Source organism: Dendrobium catenatum, unplaced genomic scaffold (genome assembly GCF_001605985.2).
Source record: "Dendrobium catenatum unplaced genomic scaffold, ASM160598v2 fragScaff_scaffold_1360, whole genome shotgun sequence".
NCBI lineage: Eukaryota > Viridiplantae > Streptophyta > Magnoliopsida > Asparagales > Orchidaceae > Dendrobium > Dendrobium catenatum.
In genome coordinates, this window is record NW_021319822.1 from 775,266 (window position 1) to 801,224 (window position 25,959).

The following is a 25,959-nucleotide window of genomic DNA, read 5'->3' on the forward strand; positions in this document are numbered from 1 at the left end:
CCATGCTCTGATACCAAGATGATGTGAAACGTACATGCGATGGAGGAGTTACTTTAAGAAATTAACGAGAACAATTTAAACAAATAATCCCAAAGTAAAATTATCACTTATAGCAAAAGATTGATCATTGGAATTCGTGGTTTTAACTTGCTTAGGCAAAGATGAGCAAATTTCGGAAACCAAACATATTAAGAAAACGCAAAGTTCAAATTGTAAAACTACGACGGTGAACAAAAATCCACAATTTAATAATAAGAACTTTCACCTTTGGAGACCATACACTCGACTAGTCTAGGCTTTAGCGGAAGAAACGTCTCCACCTTAGAATCGAGGTCGCTTCGAGGAAGGGGGAGCCTTGGATCGTCGCTCTTGGATAGGTGGCCGGAGCATGGAGTTCTTGACAACGTTTTCTTGAAGGTGTACTCAGCGGCCTGGAATGTCCGGACGGTGTCTGAAGACATTCTAATGGGCTGGACAGCAAGAGAGCATGTTCCCGATCTCCTAAACAGCAGTTTTTAGGTGCGGGAAATGCAAAACAGCAGACAGGAGGCGTATGGGCAGCAAGGGGTTGCCTTCTGGAGCTGTCCAGCTAAGGTGGACCTGCAAAATCTGTTGGGCAGCAAGTTCGCAAGAAGATATCCAATGGAAGGAGAGAGGGAGTACTTGATTTCAATTCTCAGATTTGAAATCTGAAATAAAACTGAGAGTTCATTTGAGAAGGGAGGTATTTGGGCGGTAATTAAGAGGTGATGAGGTGGCAATTAGAGGGAGAAGCAATGGGGTGAGGTGGCCGGCCACATGGAGAGAGAGAGGGCTTGGAGGTTTTAAGTAAGTGGGGACCACAAGTAATTAATCAAAATCTGATTTTAATTTCAGATTTTAATTGTCTCATGTAACTCCCTAATTTAAATAACATGAGGAGGGAATTTGAATTTCAAAAGAGTGTAACCCCCTTAATTAATTCCCAAATTAATTGGCTCAATTAAGAAGGCGAATTCAAATTTCAAATAGCTCCTAATGTCATTAATTGCCTTGCCTGAAGATGGATTTTAATTTGGCAAATACTTGAAACGCCTGGAATTGAATTTCACGGGCTTGGGCAAGCAGGGCAATCCAGCGGCAAGGGAAAACTGCCAGGGGACGGTGGGCTGAAGTCACGGCTGGCTGGCAGGGATTTTGGCTTGCGTGAAATCCAAACAGAGAAATAACTCTCTTGCTTATGTGAATTCAAACAGAGAAGAATCTCTGCTGCTTTCGTGAAATCAAAACAGAGAAGAAACTCTGTTGGCTGCACGGGAGGGCCATGGGTGGCGGCCAGAAGCCTGGAGAGTGACTGGCCGGTGGGAGGGGAGCAGCCAAGGTGGTCGGCGGCTTGAGCAGCTCAGGTTAGGCGGCGGCAAATGCAAAGAGAAAGAAGATGGAAATTCCACGGCGATGACGAATACGGAATTACTAACCTCGTCTGTTTACACCTTGATTTTCCACAAGATTGGATAACTCGAAAACTAGAACTCACAAAGAGATCTAGTCTTCTCCGGTGAACTAGAACTCACTAAGAGATCTAGTTTCCTCCGGCGAACTCACTAAGAGATCGTGGGAGAAGATGAACTCACTAAGAGAACAAGAGTAAAATTTTATTTCATTCCAAAAACTGAAATTACAAAGCATGAGGCCTCATATAAATAGGCCAAAATGAGAAAATAAGAAATGACACAAATGCCCTTCCGGGCTACATAAGCGACTAAATGCCCATAAGGGCAAAAGTGGAAAAAACAACAAAATAAATACGCTACTACATAAATGACAAAATACAAGTCATGCTCGTGGCCGTCGATCTCCGGCGTCGATAATGCTGACGATGTCCTCATCACTTTTATTATGGAGTTAAATTGCCATTTACATGAATCACTAGTTAATTCTTTTAATTAGCTATTGCGTATGTCAACAGTTTGTAAAATTATCTGAACGAGCAAGCTTTGCTTCCTTTCTATCGACCCACTTTAAGCCTCTCGTCATCTTGCAATCAATTCTTCTACCCCAATGATGCCATCAAATTAAAAAAAAAAAAAGAAAGAAACTAGAGAAAGATGCTGAGTAGGTGCATGAGTTGTCCAAGAGAGATGAGAACGTGAGAGAGATGAGAACGTGAGAGAGAGATGAGAACGTGAGAGAGAGAGAGAGAGAGAGAGAGAGAGACGTTATATCAAAGCGTTATACCATACTGAAAATATAAAAGGGCTACACCTTTACTTAATTGGTTCTTATGCTAGTACAAGTATGAGCATACACATACAAGAGAGAGAAAAAAAAATAATAATGAGAAAATATTACAAAAATAATTATTATAGATTTCTACTATAATTGTTTAACACAGAAAAATGTAGATATAATAATTCATTCAATATTAATTTCATTGCGAGAATATTCACGGTGGTGGTGAGATAAAAAGCTTAACGTCTTAGTTTTGAATGAAGATCCAACATACATATAACATATATATAAGAGAGGGGTGCAACAATCATAAGAAATCCAACATACATATATCATAAATATCTTAACGTCTTGAAGCTTTTGGATGTGCTTTAGGTCATTGATTTGGATCCATTTGGGCTCAAACTGAACTAATTTTAATATCGTTGAATTCATCTTATTGAGATGTTCAGTTTGCTTATAAGTTTGTTGGGATTAGAGTTCAAATGGCCTTGAATTTAATTTTGAAAGTTTTCAATTCAAAAAAGCATCAAGATTTGTGTTCGATCAAGGCGATTTTTGATGACATATCAACTAATTTTTCAATATTTAATCATCAATAAATGTTACTCTCATAAATCCTATAATATGATCAATCATCAATATATCATTCCTACTTTTATCATATATCCATCTTAACATTTAATTTTTGCCATACACAACATATCAAACTTCTTTACTGGCCCATATACCACTCACACAACATAGTGAACAATTTTACAAAATTTTTCTTTAATTCTTCCGCTTCATTTTTACATATGCCCATGGTGTTCTCAATAACCGGCCCAAGCATTTACTCCTCTTTATTTCTGATAACACACGTAGTTTTCCAATCAATCTGAGCATTACAAAACCATTACTGTAACATTATTTGCAATATCTTATCAGCTGCAGCGACACCAAAAGAAGAATCCACCATGAGCACTTTACGAGGATGATAGCAGGAATACCATAATATATCTTAAAGCGCGCAATGAGTTGTTATAGCAATTCACTATCTTTTCCCACTCAAGCAGGCTGTGAAAAGTGGCCAGACAATAAAGTTGCTTTGCAAAAATTTGCTATACTTAGAATCAAATCAAGTAAACAAAGCAACAGTGATCTGCTTATTCCAGCAAGGCGGCCAATATAGGTCATTCCTTCCCGGATTTTCTTATCAAAGTTCCCCTAGTGGCCTGCAAAAGAAAATGATCTTCAGTATGGAAAAGGAAAAGCAAAGCAATAATTGAATCAAATCTAAGCTGAAAAATATTTTCTTCTTTATTTGGTTCCTGTTTCATCTCTTCAGAAGAAGCTTGAGAGCTCAGCTACAGTGATTTGAGCACAGTCATTTCATGCAAAACAAGTTTCACAGGCTTTGAGAGCAATTCATGCTGCATAGGACTGTTAGTCAAACAGGCTTTTAGGTGTTGCTTTCTATTTGTGTGACGTTTTTATATAATCAGTTTCTCCAATGGCATCCTAACCCAGCAATTATGCTTAAGGCTATGAAACTCCATGGATTTCTGTGCAAAGAGGAGATCAAATATTCGGAAAGCCAGTTCACCACACTTTGTGATACAAAAATTTAACATTAACAGTATTCACTCATTCCAGCAACAGGAACTTGCAGTTCATATAAATTTAATAACTTCATACTTAATTAATTATATCAAATTCAATAGGATAATTTAGTCTCGCCAATAAATAAGCAAAGCAGACCACTACAAATTGAGAAGAATAAAAAAGCAAGAAAATCACACCACAATGAGGGAATTAAAACTCATAATTCAGTGAATAGCCAGCTTGCGAGAGTATTAACGCAAGTTCTACTAAAGTAACTTGAACTCAAAGCGAACACTAGAGTTTCCAAGCTGAAGCCCACACAACAGGCTCCTGTTTCCATGTCATGTAAAGCCCTGATGCTTCACCACTGGCTGGTAAAAGTGACCATCCAGCCTGGTACCTCTTGAGGAGTGCCTTCACGTCGTCAATGGTATCTTCGCTGAAGCATGCCGGTGAGAAGGCCTCTAACAACCTGTTACACCATTGAATTCCTTTCTCTCTTCTCTCAGACTCGCTATCATCTCTTCCACAAGCTAAAAGTTTGATTATGCTCCTCGAGCATTCCCTTTCTAACACCAACCTCTCATTGCTTGTGGGTGCAAAACTCTCTTCTAGCATCTCAAAGAACATGCTATAAAACTTCAAGCATTTCTCAAAGCACTTGAAAAACTCATCTTCTTTGCTAGAGAAATCTGCCTCCTCCTCAACAACAGTAACGACTATAGGTTGCAGTGATCTGACCATTTGAATAAATTCTGACCGCTCCTCAACTCCCAACTTTCGCAAGGCTCCTATGCAATTCACTGCAACAGCTTCATCTTCTTTAACTCCAAGTTTATCACGATCAAGGTCAGATAATCTTGAAAAGAAACTTATCACCTTGAATTCAAATGGAACTCCCATCAACCTTGCAAACTTCTGCATTCTATAACCGATCTCTTTCATGATAGATCCCCTTGCCCCATCAGTTACAACTACCGAAAGTTTTAGATGTGGAGTGTCATCATTACGAGTTGCCAAGGATTCAAGTAAAGTAGGCCACTGGGTGCAATAAGTATTGCTAATATCAATTATGTGGAGCTTGGATTTTCCTTCAAAAGCTTCTAGGATTGCACTGTTGGATGCTACATGCCCAAAGGTGGTCCAAGGGCTTACCTCCTGAAATTTAAGGATCACCTTCCTTGCAGAATCAAAAGATTGACTTTTCTCAGCAGCAGAAACCAGAGTTTTATAGGAGCTTTCACCAGACTCAGTCAATTTGTAAAAGAATGCTTGCAAGAAGTAAAATGCTAACTTTTGCTCACAATCTCCATATGGGGATGCAAGCTCATTAAGCATCCATAAGATGTGATGAATCTTGACAGAATCTTTCTCAAAGATTGCCTTTGCACATTCCTTGAGGAGATGCATAGCCCATTTCTTGGTCGCATTTGGATCTTCTTGTTGGAGAAATTGGCTAGAATTTTGCATCTTTAGGCAATGCAAAATAGTAGGGGGCATGTATTTGGGCTAAATGAAAGAATAGGAAGGAGGGGAGAGAAATGGAGAAGTTCAACTGAGAAGTATGGCAACTCATGAAAAACTTTACTTTAATCAAGTCATGTCATGCAGATACTAGTATTGTCCTTTTACTTGTAAATGATCATTGCATATCAATATCAGCAACATTTTAAACTCATAAATCATCATAAAAATTGGGTAGTTCTTGCTCTCATTATCCAGTAAAAAGTTCATAATTACGCCATTGATCAGAAGACTTTGAGCCATTTATTAGAACTGATTTCATGGCATATATGTTAATCCCTTAGACACAATATAAAGTAATATAATAAGCTCTCCAACCTACTGAATAATGCAGTTTATAACCTAAAATGAGCTTACTGCAAGGATTTTCTAGTATCAATAAAATAAGTCGTCAAACAGATAGAAAAGGGGCATGCTAGTTCCATCCCGTTGTAAGTGCATTAAAAAGTTAAAAGATTTAAGCTATGACAAACAGAGGTGTACTGTAATGCCTAATCCAGCCAAATTTTAAAAAACAGGTCAACAAATTTGACATAAAAAATAAAAAATGGACGCATCCTAATGCACTATGATTGTAGATTTTCCTATTGCTTATGTGTTAGCCTAGTAATGAAATTTTAAAGCATTAGCCTTTAAGCTGTTTCAAAAGGATGTAATATATAATTATATATACTCGAAAATAACTTTTAAAACTTCCAGCATGTACTATTTACCTTTTAGTGGTTTAACTGATACCATCTTCTATTTATTACCCTCAATAGTATAAGGCTTACAATGATGAGAAGGAAGATAAATTTTAGTCAGGCAGCAATCGCTAACATGGGGAGGATCACACAATATATAATTCAATATCCAAATCCATTGGATATAGCTGTGATAGAAAGGCTTTTAAGCAAATGCTAAATTTCAATTTAAATGGGTTAATCAAATTTTATCTTTTTCTCTACATAGAAATTCTCTGCACCAATTTTTTAATAGATAAATAAAATGTGATCCACAATAAAAGGAGTCGTAGCTAAAATATAAAGTATATTTTTTGTGTTCTCATGAATTCACCAATCCTTAATGACTATGGATGTCCAATGGCAAAATTTATTTTGAGACAAAGCTCAAATTTATTGTTGAGGCCCAACCATTTAATATATATATACCAGCATATTTTTCAACAAATTTACATAGGACTAAACCCATACCCTCATGTGCCTTAATAAAAGTTCCCTCCTATGAAAACTTTACACTTCAACCATCCCTCCCTATAAAATAGAAGCTTTCAATATCAAAAAGCATCATATAAAGCTCCTACAACTACATTGAAACATAATGGGAGTCATGTGCACTTGAGCCCTACTCAACAATGATAGGAGCTAGCCAAGACAACATCACAACAAGAACAAAAACATCAAGCCTTTATCCCACTACGTCAGGCCAGCTGAATGAATCTTTTTTTCTCTATTGTATTCTATTAAAAATCAAATTCTCATTTAAATTTAACAAAAAATGTCATTTCTAATATTTTTTAGCGAACTCTTTTTAGGTCTACCTCTACCTTTCTTAATATAAGCCAAATCCAATACATCTACTCACCTAACCGGTTCATTGGAAGACTGACATTTTCTGTCGAAACCATTTAAGGCGACTCTCTCTAATCTTATCAACCATTGGATCTACTCCAACCTTTTCACGTATTACACCTTTCACATTTTGTCACTAAGAGGCTACTCATCCACCTAAGCATCCTCATCACCGCAACATTTAACTTAATTTTATACTTCTCTTTTAATGGTCAACATTCTATGTCATAAAGCATTGTAGATCTCACCAACATCTTATAGAATTTTCCTTTTAAAACTTGAGGTGTACTTTTCTATCACACAACAAACCTAATGCATTCCTCCACTTCAACCATCCAACTTGAATTTTACTAAAAATATCCCCATCTATTTCACTATCACTCTGAACAATAGATCCAAGATATCTAAAATGTATATTGTTATTAATGACTTGATAATAAAAAATCACAACCCCCTACTAGATCCATTACTACTAAAATTACACTAAAAGTATTCAGTTTAAATCAACTCAAAAAAAAAAAAAAACCTTTAGAATCTAAGGTTGACCTCCATAATTCAAGTTTTCCTTCAATTCCCTTTCTAATCTTATAAAGAAGAAGAATATCATCAACAATAAGCATACACAAGGGTACATCCTTTTATAAATGTCTAGTAAGAACATCCATGACTAATGTAAAAAGATATGGGCTTAAAGTTGATCTTTGATTTAATCCAACTGAAATAGGAAAATACTTGTTCAAACCACCCTGTGTTTGAACACATGTAACTTCTGAATGCACTGTGTTTGAGCACATGTAACTTATGAATGCATATCTTTAATGACTTAAATATAAACATTATTAAGTCCTTTCTTTCCTAGAACTCTCCAAAGCACTTCTCTTGGATTTTTATCATATACTTTCTCTAAATCAATAAATATAATATGTTGATTCTCTTTGTTCTCTCAATACTTCTCTATCAAACCGTTCAAAAAATGTATAGCATCCAAATTAGGCCTACCCGACATGAATACAAATTGAATTAGAGAAACATTAATAGAAACATTAATACCACATTGTAATTTATGCTAAATAACTCTTTCTCATAGTTTTAATGTATGCCACATTCACTTAATTCCTCTATATAATTCAAACACTCTTGTGGATCACCTTTATTCTTAAAAATAAGAATCAATCCACTCTTTCTCCAATCATCTGACATATTTTTAGTCTTTAAAATAATATTAATAAATATTGTAAGACAAAAGATTCCTTCATCTCCTAAGCATTTTTGCATCTCTATTAGAATATCATCAAGTCCACCAGCTTGTTCACACTTATTTCTTTTTAAGCCTCCCTATATTTGATTTTACTAATATGATGATAAAAATAAAAAATTTTATTTTCATTTAGAGTGCTACGGTAACTAAAATCTATCGTATTCTCATAATCTTTATTGAAAAGCTTACCAAAATATCTCATCCAATTTTCTTGAACATCATCTTCTAGTAAAAACACTTTTTGATCTTTTCATCCTTAATGCACTTCAGTTGAACTAAACAATTACTTCTATCTCTTTGTTTAACTAACTTATACATACATCTTTCTCCCTCCTTAATATCTAATCTATCATATAAATCATTAAAAGCTAAATTATTTGCATCAGATATTATTTTCTTATATTCCTTATGGCCACCCTTTATATCTTTCCTAATTTTTCAAGCTTTTATATCCAAACAAAATTTTATAACAAATTTTCTTTTATCTTTTCTTGCACATTTTGATTTCACCACCAACTATTTTTACTATTAGGTGCTTATATATATATATATATATATATATATATATATATATGTCAACAAAATTTCCATCATATGAAAGCTTTACACTTCAACCATCCTCCCTTTCAAATAAAAGCTTTTCAATATCAACAAGTATCATGTAGAGCTCATCAAATTGATACATAATGGGAGTCAATGTGCACTTGACACAAGGGAGCCATAAATCATACGAACCACTCAAATATAGATAAGGTCAAGTAGAAAAGCATAAGAAAATCAATCATTTAAAAGAGTTTAAGAGGCTAGCAACTAAAATTAGAGAGCATTTGGAGATTGATTATACCCTAATGAGAGGAATAGAAAAGGATAGGCGCCCAACTCATTTGCTTCTTCCAATCATTTAGGAAAATGGTCATGGCAGAGTCAGCACCTTCCATGGGAAAATAATTTGGCGGTCCATTTAAGATTCCGACCACTTAACTTATTCAACCGAGGCTCCTAGATTTTTGCAAATAAGGCCCCACACATTGTAAAGCTGATTTGAAATATAATGGGTATCACCTTAACTTAACATAGTAGGATTCATATTATAACTGTCAACATAAAAGTGGGATAACTTTTGAGGTGTCAAAAAGGTGAAAAGTAGAAAAATTAACATTGCATTTTTCTTAACGATGCTACCTGCCCCCTTTTACAGAAATTTGGATAAAGGGGCACCGGTAGAACAGAAATGGTAAATGTAAAGAAGTTTTTTGTTGAATGGGAATGCTGATAGATAATGACCCTTTTTTTCTTCCTAACACATCACCTGTTCAGTTGATGAAAAGTAATTTGTCATCAAAATCTCGTGAAAATCTTTGGCAAATGTGCAATTTTTCTTGGTAGGAACTTATCCTTCAGAATTTTTGTCCGCCTTTAATTCCTTGAAACATATGGTGACCAGTTTTTCAAAGAATAGGCAGAAAAACTAGCAAAATTCATCAAGCTCAAGCCTATTAAGTAGAATGCAAGCAAAAAAAAACAAGTGGGGGGGTTTCTACGAGAAACCCTTCTATTACAAATCCAGAGTTATGGAGATGCTATTCTATTAGGAATTAGGGATCAAAGAGAGATGGAAGCTGGGACTAATAGATCATTGATCAAACATGCTTTCAACCGAAGAGGTTCAGCTTATGTGAAAGGGCCAACAAATTAATATTTCTACACCAACGTATTTTTTCAATTAACTAATGTGAGATTAAACTAAATATATTCAGGTGCATTAACACACTCACAATACTTAACAGGAACAACCCCAAACATCTTATTCTCAAACTGAAGCAGTACATTAGAATATCTAATAAAAAATGCATGATAGGAATTATAAGCGTGATCTACTAAAGAGATTCACGAACTTATCAAATCTATTAACAGAAAATCTAAAGCCCAGAGTTTTAATAAAGTAAAATTTCAAAAATTAACTGGTTGCTTCACTCCATTAGTCCTTAAGAAACCAACAAATCAAGCTCAAGTACTTCATTTTTACCGATCCCATTTACCAAATTCTGAAGATAGTGACTGAAGGAAAAGGTACAATGAATTTGGTGCAATCACTAGCCTCTTCCATCTCCTTGACCATACAAAAAGCATCAAACTTCTTGGATTCCATGTCTTGATAAACCTTTCATCAAGGTCATTCAGGATACAGAACATCTCTGAGACATTCTATCAAATAAATTGCGTGCAGCTTCATGTATACAATTGCTCCCAAAAATAACCTTTTGCAGTTCGAACATATAAATAGAGCATTAGACCTCATCCCCAGCTTCATCAGCCCAGCATGGAAATTAACTTCCATCTCCAGAAAGAGCGCTCCTCCTGAAACAGAAGCAAGCAAGAAGGAGATCATGGCGATTACATTAGGATCCTCATCTGTTCGATGTTCTAAACGAGCAAACGAACTCATGACTATGGCCCGGCTGAGCAAAAATGGAAAGTAGAAACTTTGTGAAGCCTCTGATTTCTTCCGTAAATTTTCGAAGGAGAAGATAAGCTTACAGAAGAATGGATTACGAGGCTAGCGACAGCAGAGAATAGATTCCCGGCGAAGCAAAACCGATAAAAGTAAATCACTAATGCGCTAATCCTTTTGCTCTTGTGCCAAGAAATGAAGCCATTCTCTTGTGTCAAAAAAATTGGTATTATTTTTTATTATATTTAAATAAATAATATTGATATATGATTTAAAAAATGTTGATTGGGCACGAATCTCGACGCAAAATCAAGTAGGAAACTTCAAAAATTAAATCGAAGATCATATGAACTCCGATTTCAGCAAACTTTTAGTTGAATTGAACGTCTCAAAGATATGAACACAACGACACCAAATTCGACTCAATTCGATATCAAATAAATCCAAATCAAAGATTCAGAGCACATTTGGAAGGTTCAATCCATAATTTGGATTGTCAAACAATTTTCAAACGCAACATGCCTATAGTCAAATCGAGCGGCTCGATGAGACGAATCCAACGAGCTAAAGATCGTCGAATTCTAATATCATTAAGACATTCAAATACTCAATAAACAGTCTATGATCAAGAGATTTAACATCTGTTGTCCATTCAAACCACTCCCAATTTATCCTTGATCTTCTTCTTATTTATTGGTCATGCCACTCTCAGAAAACTATAAATAGATCCCTTATTTCTCATGGAAAAATGGAGCAGGAGGGGACCCAAGGAAGAAGATAAGATAATGAAGAGAAGGAAAAAGAGAAACTTGAGTTCTTTTGTCACCAAGCTCCTCCTCAACCACCTCCTAACCACCAACCGATGTCCGACTTCTGCCCATCATCGGATTTCTACACGATACCGAACTTCTTTCCATCATCGAACTTTCATCGGATTTATACCCGATGCTGAACTTATGCCAGTCGTTGGACTCCTACCTGTCGCCAGATTACTACCTAACGCCGGACTTCTACCGGACAATGAACTTCCACCCATCCCTGGAATTCTTTCCACCATTGGAAGTTTGGCATCGGGAATTTCATCGGACTTCTACTCGACATCGAACTTCTGTCCGTCTTTGAACTTCTACTCGATAGCGAACTTCCTCCCATCGTCATACTTCCACTCGATGCCAGACTTCCGCCCGTAGCCCGACTTTCGCACTCGTCATCAGATTTTTATCCGATGCCAAACTTTCACCTGTCACCAAACTTCTACCTTTTATCGGACTTTCGTTAGACTTTTACACAAAGTCAAACTTTTTGCTTGTCGTTGGATTTCTTCTCGACACCGGACTTCCACCTGTCACTGGAGTTTTGCCCTTTGCTAGACATCCGTCATACTTCTATCTGACACCAGACTTCCGCCCATCGTTTAACTTCTGCATGACGCCGAAGTTCCACCCATCACCGAACTTCTGACCTCCGTCACCATATGGTCCATCCGACCTCCTTCACTAGACAACAACCTTTCTGGCCATTATCACCCGCCAACTACGATCCTTCTAACCTCCATAACTAGATTGCAGTCCTTTCAACCTCTATCGTCATACAATGATCTTTTCTGGCCACTATCGTTAGCTGACTATGGTCCCTCCGACTAGAGTCACTAGACTACGGTATTTACGACCTCCATTGCTCGTCGACTATGGTTCTACTAACCAAATAAATTTATCGATACTGATTTTTTGAAGTCCCACCATGTAATGCATTTTATATGATGCATATTTATTACATCAAGCCAAGGCCTTTCTCCAAGGAAGGGATTCATTTATAGTCGACTACAAATAATAGTGGATTAATTTAAACTAGATCAGGCTCCATGAGTTTTTTTAGGGTTTTCCACATAAAAACTCTGGTGATCTTTATACAAAGCTAAGGCATTAAACTTTATATTTCTATACCGCCATGAATATTCTAATACGCAATAAATATAATAACAATATTTCTAATAGTTAGCAACATAACAACAATATTTTTAATATTAAAAAAAAAAAATCAAACATAATATCAATATTTCTAATTGAGAGAAACAAAATAATATTAGCAATCAAGAGTTAGCTTTCTCTTATAGTACTTAATATTTTTTGCTTTCATGTATTCTACACTAGGTAAATCATAATTGGATGTCACATCCCGAAATTTCTCATTGAGCTATATTTATAAATAATGTACTAATGTCACTTGGAATGTTGTCAAAGAAAATAATTTACCTCTCCTAAAAAAATAATCAATTGTTACATGATATGATCAGAGCATCACAACTTTAAAAATAAAAAAATAAAATAAAAAAAGAGCATCAAAACACTAATCATTATTTTTTATCACTAAAATGATTAAAGATTTCATCATCTCCTCCAACAAAACAACTTACTCCATTAGCCTTACAAGAAGAATCTATCACCTACCTCCATCAACGACATAGATTCCCAAATCAAACTTAGCTTCTGTTATTACTCTTTATACATTTTCAATTTCATGCTTTTCTCATAGGATATTATCTCATGGGTTTCATTTACGGATCTAATTCATGCCCATCCAAAATAATTACATTATTGAAGGAAATATCTAAAATCTAGATCACTCTTTATGGATTCACAAAGATTAATGTTAGCTTCCTCTCAAAAAATATTGTTTAATTCATTATCTCATCTTGTAAATCACGAGAAGCTCGGAATACCCTCGACAACATCTAAACCAAATCATATTGAGTGTCTTACATAACTGAAAGAGAAACTTTATCTTCTAAACAAAGACACAAACAATCATTGAGTATGTGCAACATATCAAAAGTATTTTTAATAAGTTCATTAGGCTTAAACACTTTGTTGATGAAGATTATCACACTCTCAAAATCCTAGGAGGATTGGATGAAGAATTCATAATCCTTACTTAGTGAAGCATGTTCTTCATAAAAAGCTATTCAATTAAATTACATCCTATCTCACACACATGCTTGTGTTTGCTAACTCTAATTAGAAATTTTCTCATAGCTTTTTCCATTAAAAAAAATAAAACTTCAGTACCTAGAACCAAACTCCTACTACTCCAAACTTATAAAAAAAAATCATCAAATAGGCCCCCTATCTTGGGAAATGTTAGCTTGGCTTCCAATAGAGATATTTACCTCAATGATATCCCATTATCACATTCTTAACATAATCCTCACAAAATATTAAAAAAATCAATCCATTCCATCCTAAAGCTCACATTGCAACCATTCCTATTCATATAACCAACCTTCCTCTCTTATACAACACTCTGTGGTTATTGGACTCCGATGCCAATCATTATGTTACAACCAATCTTTATGGTCTCTTCGTTCACTCAATGTATCTTTTGGCTAAGAATACAAGGATTTGCAATAGCATTGGTCCACCATTCACTTATACTATTCAATTATATTAACATCTTCTTCCACATAAAATTACTCTTATATTTATATTCTTATTTTCCATTGATTTATGAGAAAACCATGAGGCTTCTCATTATATCAATTTCAAATGCATGTTATTATAAAAATTAATTATACTTTATTTCTTTTTTATTTTAAAAAAATAGGGTTTGATTAAATATGAGAATTGGAGATAACATTTTTAATGTAAAATTTTATTTTGGACTCATGTTTTTTTGGCTCAAACGTTCAAGAGAAGTACTTAAATATTTAATTAATATTTTAATTTGAAGCGGTATTATTTATTTTCAAATAGGGAGAGTTCTTGAGGGGTTGCCGTTATACCCAAAAATTTATCCTATAAGTCTAGAACCAATTATTATCTTTTTAAGCATCCTATAAATCCTAAACTTTCCATCACCACTCCAACAATCCTTGAAATTTCTTAACAACTCACTATCAACTTTAGAAATATTTTTTTTTAGTAAATTTTACCTCACTTTTTTTTATATAAATGATTCTTCACAAGTACTACATAGGGTATCAATTTTTGACACGATCCGGAAAAATTCGGGTTTGCGTCAACCTGAACCCGAAACGGGTCGGGTTCGGGTTCAACAAATCAACCCATTTTAAAAATTGGGTTGGGTTCGGGTTGACCCAGCAACCCGAAATTGACCTGAAAGTGACACGAAAACTCATTTTTTACCCGAAAACCTGAGATTGACCTGAAAACTAGCAATTTTGGGTCAAACCTGGGTCATTCGTGCAGGGTCGGGTTGACCCGGACCTGAATCGGGTCGGGTTCAGGTCCGGAAACCTGACCCGTTTTTAAAAATGGGTCGGGTTCGGGTTGACCCGAATAGTGTCGGGTCAGTTTCGGGTTCGAGCCGAACCCGACTCATTGACCCGAAATGACACCCCTAGTGCTACATGGATGCAAGATGCGACTTGAGATGAAGCCTATTAAGAATCATAATCATTTAAGAACAAAAGATTGATTGACTTCACTATGAAAAAATTAGTGGAATATTTGCATTTCATTTTAGATTTATAGCAATAGTATTCCTTTTATTTGAATTTTGAATAAGAATAATATTTGAATCATGTTTGAACTTAATTGGAACCTCTATTCAAAGAGTATCTTGAGCCTAACTTCACATGTAATGGTTGAAATCTTGGACTATTAGTATTTCGATGGATGATTCATGTATTCTAAAAAAAAAAAACACATCAAACTACTCTTGAAAAATTATATTAGTTAAGGGATTATGGTGAAGAGATGTTGGAATAGATTAAGTTCTAGTGGTTTAAGGCGATTGTAGATGGAAAATGTCATTAGAAGAAAGAAGTTCAAGTAGCTTTATTGTTTAACCATTCACGGGCCTTTAAGGGGGCAAATTATTGCGTCCGGTCACCGGATGTCCGGACATCCAATCTGGTGACGCCACGTCACCCAAATATACTGGGTCCTGGTGCATTTTTGGTGATGTGGCAACACCAGATTGGTGTCCGGACGAATCCAAACACCGGACACAATAATTTTCCCTTTAAGGGACTATGAATCATATTTCAATAACAAGGGTTTTCTCATCGAAGATGAAGTTTAGTTCATATTTCTTCAAATTAAAATATAACATACATATTTATCCAAATATAGCTATTATGAGGCTTACGAAGTCAAACTCTATTTTAAACTAGGAGTAATATGCGTGTTATGCATCTACATTAGAAAAATTAGTCATAAAAATAAAATCTAAACTAATTTTAAGTAATATGTGTATATAATGTTTTCGGATATATTCAGTTAGAGATTAAAAAATGACTAAAGCTAACATAAATTGACTAGAACAAAATAAATGAAGGATTGGCTAGCTTAAGTGTTTGGGATTGTTGTTGGATTATAATTTATCCATGGATGATACCCAACCTTATTAACATATAATTTATAGAAAAGAGTTACGGTGTAATAACCCATATTTTGATTAAGTGAAAGAATTTTTTTTTCAAGAGTTATTATAAGTTCAAATCACAAATCATCTTCTCCATAGTATATGTATTTTATTATTTTAATTACAATAAGTTTTTTTCATAATTTTTAAGTATTGGTGTAAATCCTTAAGAAATTGATAAATATCGGTATAAATAGAGATTTTAGGACTGTCATGAGTCCATTTTGCAAATCGATTCACCAAAATTTTCTTAATATGATGAGTTATATTATGAATATTTTTCTATAATTTTTAGAGCTTCAAATTTGAAGATATAACATAATTTATATAAATTTTATACTAAAAATTGAATAAATTATATAATTATATTTAGATTATATTATTATTTTATTTTAAATATCTTAACCTATAATAGATTCCTTTTTATCATTTTATTCGACTTAATAGAGATCAAGAAAATGAAATAAGAGAAAATAGAGAAGATAACTAAAACGATATTGAGATTTAGAGGTCTTAGATCAATTTTCGTCCCTCGACCTTGTTGAAAGATTTGCTCTTCTCATTGTAAAGAACCATTACTTTATTTCTAATTTCAAGAATTGTGTATTTTTTATTTTATGTATTTTGAAATTGGTCAAAACTTGCAAAAGTTATGATATCTTGATTTTTAGCAAACTTTCATTGCATAACTTTTGGTATGTGATAGATATCGATAATATGAGTATTTTGACTGTAATATATATTATTGAATTTTATTGGGTAAAATAGAAGTTTTTAAATTTTATATGATTTATACTGAATAAATAATTATGTATTTTTATTTAAGCATATTGTTAATACAGATATTGTGTGATGCCCAGAATCTAAATTGGAAGAATTATTCTTTTAATCTTTTAATAAACAACACCACTAGAGCTATCTAATATCATATATCATTAATAAACAATAAAACATATTCTATAATTCAAAACATTAATGCACATATCTATATTCATTCCAAAAAAAATATACAATACTCAGGATCTACTTAATCATATTACAACTATTATGTCCTGAGTATAAAAAAGTAACTAAAAGAAACAGAACCTGAATAATCCTGACTAGCCTCACACTCATGCTCTCCTACCCTGACCTGAAATTAGTTAACCACATATAATGAGCTTAAAAAGCGCACAATATCATCAAAACTTATAACTGAATTCAAAGCACGACAAAGGAGCAATATGCATTTCAATAGTCATATCATAATAGTTACATTCATATGATCATTGAATCAATACATAAATAGTAAATCTTAAATGTAGTAGTAATATAATCTGTAAATAATAAAATACTATGATACTAAAGCTAGTAAAGTTGTAAACCATTACGACTGTTAAATCTATAAAGCAATCGCCGTATCAGTAATATCAATTAGTACAAAAATAATATAGATATCAAATCAAAATATCAATGAAGACTGTCAAAATCATATTAATGAATAAAATTATATCAGTATGTAGGCATGTTATCCAGACATTTTATATCAGTATTAAATTAGTATCTCAATCACAAGATCAATATTACAATCACATGCTCATTAAATCTTGTATATCATGTGCTCAGGTATCACTATGATTATTATCAGTACAGTGAATCAATAGTATCAAATAATATCAATATCTATATCAGTAACACTAAAGTGATAGGATTAATAAAATAATGTAGTAATACTAAATCCGTTAAGTAATAAAAAGTCCATACAATAATAAGAATAAATTCTCAGGAACATTCATTTCAGTAATAACACTAAACAAGTAATAAGTCCTAGCTATTATGATATTTTTCAGGGTTAGTATTAGTGTTAGTAAACAATTGGCTCAATAAATAAAGTCATCACTCTTTGCCCATCGACATAATAATGATCTCCTTAGAACTCCCAATCAATGTATCAAGTGAATTATTAGAGGATAACACCAAAACCACAATATTTAAAGGAAAGCTCATCGGCTCCCCATCATATACTAGTCAATCAATTTCCAACCAACGGATTAACCAGTCTTTATTAATTTGTTTCACACACACAGATTATTATCAAAATATTATAATAGTAATAGAAACCAGCTATTACTCAAGTATATATCCACATCTATTTTCAATGCATTGCAGTTATTGACCTTGATTTTGCCAAACCCTCGGTCAACCTAGTTGAACAGGTCAACTTGGGTTGACCCATTAGAACGTTTTGAGTTCAAATCAATTCTAACCTAAATTTTGTTCAATCCACTCATCCCTTTGACTCAATTGACTAAGTTGACCAAGTCAACCATTGACTTATTCAACCATAGTCTCTCTTGGTCAAATTTGACCTATTTGGGTCAAATTGATGTTATTTAAAGCCATTAAATCATTTCTAATTGGTTTTAATCCAAACCCATAGCTAGATTATCCTATTTCCCTACTAATTTACTAGAGATTTGATCTAGGCCGTCCATGATGAACTTAGATCTATAAATAGGGTGTTTAGGGTTTGTGTAATGGACTTTTGCTTTTTCTCTCTTACTAAGCGCTCCTAAACTGAGAGATCTCATTTGTGAGCTCCCATAGCTTCCTTCCATACTTCCTAATCGAAAAACCACCATTCAAAGCCCACCGGCGGCGATCCTCCGATAAACCCGAGGCTCAAAGCGTTCCAAAGCATTTTCTTGTCGATCCATCACATTTCAAAATGTGATTTCTTCTATAAAAAGGACCGTGGACAATCTACAAGTGCAACAAGCCATTAAACAGGTTAAACCGTCCATTAATAAAGGTGAAATCAAAAACCCTATATTAGAACACATAGGGTTAAATATCTTTTCCTAAAGTGTATTTCAGAACATGATTTTTACTCCCCATGAATTCTCTTCGTTAGTGGAATATACAGTTAAAATTTCATGAGGTTTAGTCGATCCGATCGTGAGAACGAGAAAAAAAACCCATCCTAGGGCGTCTTCATAACATATGTCTGATGTACGTCTTTTGGACCGTTGATCGCACAAACAACGACCCGGATTTGTCCATTTCGTGGCTCTGGTTCGACCGCGGATCCGATCCCGCAGTCAATGCTTCCGTTCAGTGCGATATGAGCAATCCGTTTCTTACAACGGCTAATCGGGCAGTCGCGACCATGGGCCAATGTGGTAAAACGTTATGGTGTTGATTTCAGCACCGCAACAAATATTACCAATGATTGCACGGTGGCGCAATCATTGTTGATGATTGCCCGCAGTTTCGGGATCCTCTCCCGTGGCACCATGTTGCCCACTAATGCCGCCGCCACCATTAATAACTAAATATTAGTTTTAAATTCATTTAAATCCTTTTTAAAATCTGATTTCTTCTAAAAATCATAAAAAATTAAATACTAATCCTAAAAATACCTATAATATATTGAATTATTCGTATTTTAATTCTCTTCAATTTAAATTTAATTTTAATTTAAAATGATATATATATTTTAAAATATTATTAAAACTATAATTTAATTATTATTATTATTATTATTATTGTTTATTATTGTTGTTGATGTTATATTTCAAAGTTTAATTAACACTTATTCAAATTTTCTTTATTGATTCCAATATGCCTCCATCGAGGTCATAGATCATACTTGATTTTAAAAAGTGAGTGTCTAACTACACTATTAAATTAAAGATAGGGAAATATGAAAGATAATATAGCTTCTCCTCATAGGTAATTTATTCTTTGAAGATTCATAGAAGTCAATGAACTATTAGTTTAGAAAAATATATTTTCATTATTAAACATGATAAAAGTTACAAACTTTTTAAGACACAAGAGCAAAAGTTATAGGGATAAAACTAGTATCGTCCAGGGGAGGCTACTAAAATTGAATAAGATTATATCTGGCCCCTCTAACATCACACTCAATCTTACCCTTCTCTCTCACACACCACAACACATAATAATAGTTATTTTGAAATTACAAACTATTTTAAAATCTTTTCAAATTCTTCTTGGGTGGCCAGTGGATCTCCTTTATATTTATTTATTAAAAATTGATTTATTTTTAATTATATTATTTTTTTAAAATTTATATATTTACTGGTATTTTAAATATTTTAAAATTAATTATATGTATTAAATTCCTAATTCCGGGAGATCCACTAATCAAGATTTTAAACATTTGTTATATTCATGGATAATATTCATGGGGGAGGTTGATTAGTGGATGGATGAGTCCGAATTATTTTCTAATCGCTTTTTTAATCGGGCTTTCTTTTCTTTTACCATATTTTGCATGTGTAGAATGCACGAGCACCTAGTTTAGGCTCTCCTAGATCTAAGGACTTGGTGTGTTTATTTATTTATGTACTCCATGTATTTTTATCTTAAGGTTTAGTCCAAAACTTGATTTTAAAACCCATTCAACGTAGCGACACTCTAAGGACAATAATTAAATACCCGTCTAACGAACTTTAAAAATTTCTAGGAGCTAGGGTAGATCCTTGATTGACATGAAAATTTAAGCATTTAAAATTTGTGACATTATAAACCTCCCAAAAGTTTCTAGGATTTTTTAGGAGCCTTTAGACCCCTTAATTAATAAATCCCAATTTACCCGTTAATTAGGCCCATATACCTTATGAAAATTTTAATAAATTCATTTAAACTTCAAAAATTACCTATAATAGCTTCAACTCTTCAAAATTTAGTCCCTAACCTTAGATAATTAGGTACCACTAGTTAGACTTCAATCTGACCTTCAATTCAACTTTAATAAAAAATTATATTTTTGCACTTTTTAGATAATTAAAAATTATTAAAAAATTATAAATTTTCCCCAAACACTTGAGAATATCTTCTTAGGTTATTCCTGACCTTTGGGGTGATTCCAATCAGTTTGGAGCTAATTTGGATCAAAATCATAAAATACCAGTTATTAAACAATATTAATAATTCTCTTAATTGCCCAAATCTTTTAAAATTCATATCTTTGCATAGGAAGCTCCAAATCTAGCAAACTCAAAGCCTAACCACTCCTTGTAAGCCCTAATATTTAATTAAAATGTTAGGAACCCCAAACCTAGCCTAATTCTTATAGTGACCTTTTGGACCCCCTTAGCATAGCGTATAGGTGGACCCGGGACTTTTCAAAATTGGCTAATATAATTGAACATCAAATATCACTACCCTAAGCATTAAAATGAATCAATAAACTAAATTAACTAAAATGGATCCTAATTCACTAATATTTAAACTTTAAATAAAGTTTCCTTTTTAGACCTTCAACAAACCTCTTAGGTAACTTGAATTAACTACCCAACTTAATTAGGATCTATCCTAGCCACACAGCCCTTTACACACACGTATAATTATTTACTAGGGCACCACTTCTAGACCTAGGCTAAGCCAGTGTTTACTTTTCTTCCCAGCTTTCTGAGATTTTACTGCATGTTGTGAGCAAAATTGATGTTGTGTTTGCTTACTTTTATTGTATTATGAGAATTGATTTGATTGTGCGTTAGATTTACCCATGAGATAAAATCGATATTTTGATACTAATGATGTTTTTTGCATGTGTCCATGCTCATGTAGTGCTAAATAAAATGGGGGCAATAGTCATGATTTAAATATTAATAATATCTTATGCTCGCGCTTCAGAAATTGCTCAGCCCCCCTAAATAAATGAGGGCTAAATAAAAAATTATAAATAATAACTGCTACAGGTGCTCCATAGACTGCTTAGCCCTCAAAATAATTAAGAGCATGACCAAGTGTAGTTTTCATTAGTACTTTTATTTTTATATAAACTGCTTGGAAATTTTTGTTAGGATAACCTTATAGGAAACTTTAAAATTTATTGCTTTCTATTTAATGTAATCATTTATAATATTAGTGTGAGTTGTGAAAGTGTCTTTGAGTTGGGATATTCTTTATCCAACTCGAATTCCAAAATAAAAAGGCATCCTCAAGAGGGAGAGTCTTCTTTCATTTAGAAGATCGAGTTTGGATGGCTTTTAGATATCCAAAGAGAAAAGGCAACACCCCTTTAAGGAGGGAATTGTCTCTTCATTTAGATATTCAAGCCACGATGAATTCAAGGAGTCCAAGGAGGAGAGATCCAAGGAGTTCAAGGAGAGGAAATCTAAGAAGGCTGAAGAATTGAAGACCCAATATCCCACTCAAAGTCATTTGCGTCATTCCTATGGTTAGAAATCAGGGTTGTTGGCAGTGGTGACCGACCACTTTATTTTTTGCAGACCCTGGTTTGTAATTAAGGGCAGTTTGTTTATGGACATATATTAATTTTTTTAATTGTTTTAATGTGTTTTATAAATGATTGCCTCTAGGGTTGCTTATTTTTTTAGTTTATTGACAATTTGCATGTGGCTTTTATTTTAGCCTGGATTTCGTTATCTCTTTAAGGACTAAAACTTTTTCTACTCATAACTAAAAATTAAAGTTTTATGATTTAAATAACATAGAAACCTAACGAGTTAGGTAACTGTCAAAATCGTTCAGAGTCACATGCATATTAAATGCATTCTTCCTTCTCCTTTTAATAAGATACCTCCCCACCTGCGGGTAGAGTCCGAATAATCTGACATATGAGGATGAAGTGCCGGACCTAGGGAGGCTTAGTCTTTTCTAAAAATTATTTTATATAAGTCCATGCATTGCATTAAAAACTCATTAAATTAAAATTTAATTGCATTGGTTATAGGAGCATTTACCCTACATAAGTACAAGGCCACTTAGGAGCTCTCTAGATGTTGGCCTTAATTTTCAAAAACTAAACTACCCATCTATCTTTTATAAATACTCGGACATCATGATTTTAAATATATTAGGTGGTTAGCTGGCTCCCCAATCCAGGCTGTGGTAAGTCCAAGTTTTGCGCTGCATTAGTTAGGACATGGGTGTTAGTGTTGTGCGTAGAACACTAAACCCAATTTAGATTTAGGATTCAAGACTACTACATTCGTTCTCATAGTATGCCTCATCGGTGGGTAAGTTTTCTATTTTTAGGGACTATAAATCCTACCAATTCGTATCACATGGATGACTTCACTTCTATCTTTCTCTCATGTATGCTCAGAGTGCTTGATTTTTTTTTCTCCAGTTTCTCCTTAGTGCCTTAGTCCATCTGAATATTGGTATGAACTGTGCATGTTGACTAAGCCAATTGGACATTTCTTCCCCTTGATTAGGAACTACCTAGTCTCCACCATTATGCAAATTTCATTTGAAATGACAATGTAGTATCCTTAATCGAAAGTCTTCTTAGGCTCTGACCTAAGATGTAAGTAACCACAGGGGCTTGCTCTCATGGAAAATTGAACTCCACCATCAAATAAAACCCACTCGAGTTAATATATCAGGTGGGGGAAGCCCGTTGTTACGATCATGTCGTATAAATTATTACCCATCGGGGTGCACTGGCAAGAGACGCTATCCTCAATGGTTAGTCGTATGTGCGATCCAATCTGCCCTTCCATTAGCCTGTTTGTGAGGAGCGCGGAGGCCCGCGATCGTCTCTATCCCTCGGGGTGGTGCGATCGTATGCCCTCTGCACTTTGCAGCTAGCAGTGTCCTTTCGGAGGTCCACAACATTAAATAATATAAAATTGAGCTTGATTAAGAAGACGCCAAAATGTCATAACAGTAGACAACAAAAAATCCTATTAGGCAAAAATTCATAATTTTAGAAAATTACCAAAATAACAGGAATTATATAAAATGATATTTTAAGACTTTTATTGTACTACACTATTATTTTTAGATATCAAAATAAATTTTCATGTAGATAAAAATTGCTGTATTTTTTAAATCACAAATAAAAAATCTCAAATAAATATTCAAAATGCTCATAATCATGATCATTATAATATATAAAAAGTTATGCGATGAAAGTTTTGCATATACAAAGTTATTATCATTTTTCAATAACAAAAATACAAATTTGATCATTAAAATACCAAAAACACAAAATTTTTGAAATAAAAATAAAGTTAAGGTTTCTTATAGTGAGATGAGCAAATATCACAACTGGCCTGACAGACAAAAATTGCATCGCGACCTCCAAATATAAGTTTCTTTTTTTTCTCTCTTCTCTTTATCTCACATTTCCCATTAGGCTATCTCTTTGTTACCGAAACCTTAAGTAAAAAGGTTTTGAAAAATACTTTAAGTGGCTTAGGATATTTTAGAATATAATATTATATAATTAATATAATTAAATTTGTAGTATAAAATTTAAATAATTTATTTTTGTACTTAAAAATTATTATTATTATTATTATTATTATTACTAGTATTATTATATGGTAATCATATATGTGAAGATAAGTAAAAGCTAGTTTCACTAATGTTGGTTAGGGACTGATTGACCTATATAGGATGATGGACTGATAGACTTTTCTTGAAAAATTATAGTTGGGTGTTATCATGTACTGATTCAAGTGATACACTAGTTGAGAGTTATAAGAAGTTATTACTATGCTGACAATAAAAAGTGTTGACTTTATTTATTAAGCTAATAATTACTAGCAACTAACCTAGTACTGTTAAAATACTACCTTAACCATGACTTCATACTTGTTTAGTATTATTGCATCCTTGAATATTTGTGGTGATAGAGAAATAGAATTTTAATGTCTTAGGTTTATACAAAGATGTATCACATAATAAGTTATGAGATGGTGTAGTATTAATAAAAACACCAAGATTTTTATATGGAAAGTCATAAAAAGGGGGAAAATCATGGGGCCGAGCCCATTTTGAATGAATCAACTATTATTTACAGTCACTTACAAATGAGGCCCTTCCTTAAGGGAAGGCCTTAGTTTGATGTAATAAATATACATCATATAAAGTGCATTACATGATGAGACTAAAAATAACCACTATTGATATATTTGTTTGGTAGACATAACCAAAGTTAGTGGGTGATGAAGATCGAAAAGATCATAGTCTGCTGATGGTGGTCGTAGGGACCATAGTCGATGTGTGACAGTGATTAAAAAAGACTGGAAGGGTTGTAGTCAACGGGTGATAGTGGCAAAAAATACTATTATTTAATAACAGAGTTTGGAAGGACCATAGTCGGTGGGTGACAGTGGTCAGAAAGACTATTATCTGGTTAAGGAGGTTGGAAGGATCGAAGTCGGTTGCCGATGGAGGTCAAAAGTCCAGCGATGGGCGGAAGTCCGATGTTAGGCAAAAGTTCAACGATGGACAGAAGTTCAGTGATGAGCAGAAGTCAGATGACCAGTGGAAGTTTGGCGATGGACATAAGATTGGTGACTGGCGAAAGTTCAGCATCGGGTAGAAGTCCAGCGAAAGTCCATCGACAAGCAGAAGTCTGATGACGGGTAAAATTCTGGTGTATGGTAGAAATTTGATGACAAATATAAGTCCAACGTCAACTAGAAGTCATAAAAAATTTTAGTGATGGGAAAAAGTTAGATAATGGGTGAAAGTCAGGAGATGGACAAAATTTTGGTGATGGGCAAAAGTTTGGCATCAGGTAGAAGTCCGACAAAAGTCCAACGACGGATGAAAGTTTGATGTCAGGTAGAAATCTAGCCATGGGCGGAAGTTCGATGATGGACAAAAGCCCTACAATGGGCAGAAGTTCAATGTTACGTAGAATTCTAATGAAAGTCAACCAACTAATAGAAATCTAGTGATTGGCAAAAGTCTAACATCCGGTAGCAGTCCTAAGACGGACAGAAGTTCGGCGATGGGTGAAAGTTTGGCATCAGGTAGAATTCTTATGAAAGTCCAGCAATCAGCGGATGTCCAGTGATGGGAAAAGTCCAGGATCAATTAGAAAGCGGGTGATGGGCGGAAGTCCAGCATAAGGTAGAAGTCCGACAATGGAAAGAAGTCCGACGATGGGTGGAAGTTCGACATCGAGTAGAAATTTGATGAAAGTTTGGTAACGAGCAGAAGCTTGGCATCAGGTACAAATCTAACGATGGGCA

At 34.0% G+C, this 25,959-nt stretch overlaps 1 protein-coding gene and 1 long non-coding RNA gene across 2 annotated transcripts; both read right to left on the reverse strand.

Annotated features, from left to right (window-relative positions):
• Positions 1–2,958: 2,958 nt before the first annotated feature.
• LOC114580875 lies at positions 2,959–10,789 on the reverse strand. The gene is made up of 2 exons (XR_003702490.1): positions 10,175–10,789; positions 2,959–3,425 (listed from the first exon to the last, which is right to left on the reverse strand). It is a non-coding gene; the product is annotated as an uncharacterized LOC114580875 (long non-coding RNA).
• On the reverse strand, positions 3,186–7,150 carry LOC114580874 (protein SHORT-ROOT-like). The gene has a single exon (XM_028699672.1). It carries the CDS (start codon positions 5,293–5,295, stop codon positions 4,090–4,092), a length of 1,206 nt encoding a protein of 401 aa, XP_028555505.1. The 5' UTR covers positions 5,296–7,150; the 3' UTR covers positions 3,186–4,089.
• Positions 10,790–25,959: the final 15,170 nt, after the last annotated feature.

Excerpts from the sequence above, each read along its gene's own strand:
- LOC114580874 (XM_028699672.1), bottom strand. The coding sequence starts at position 5,295 with ATGCCCCCTACTATTTTGCATTGCCTAAAGATGCAAAATTCTAGCCAA.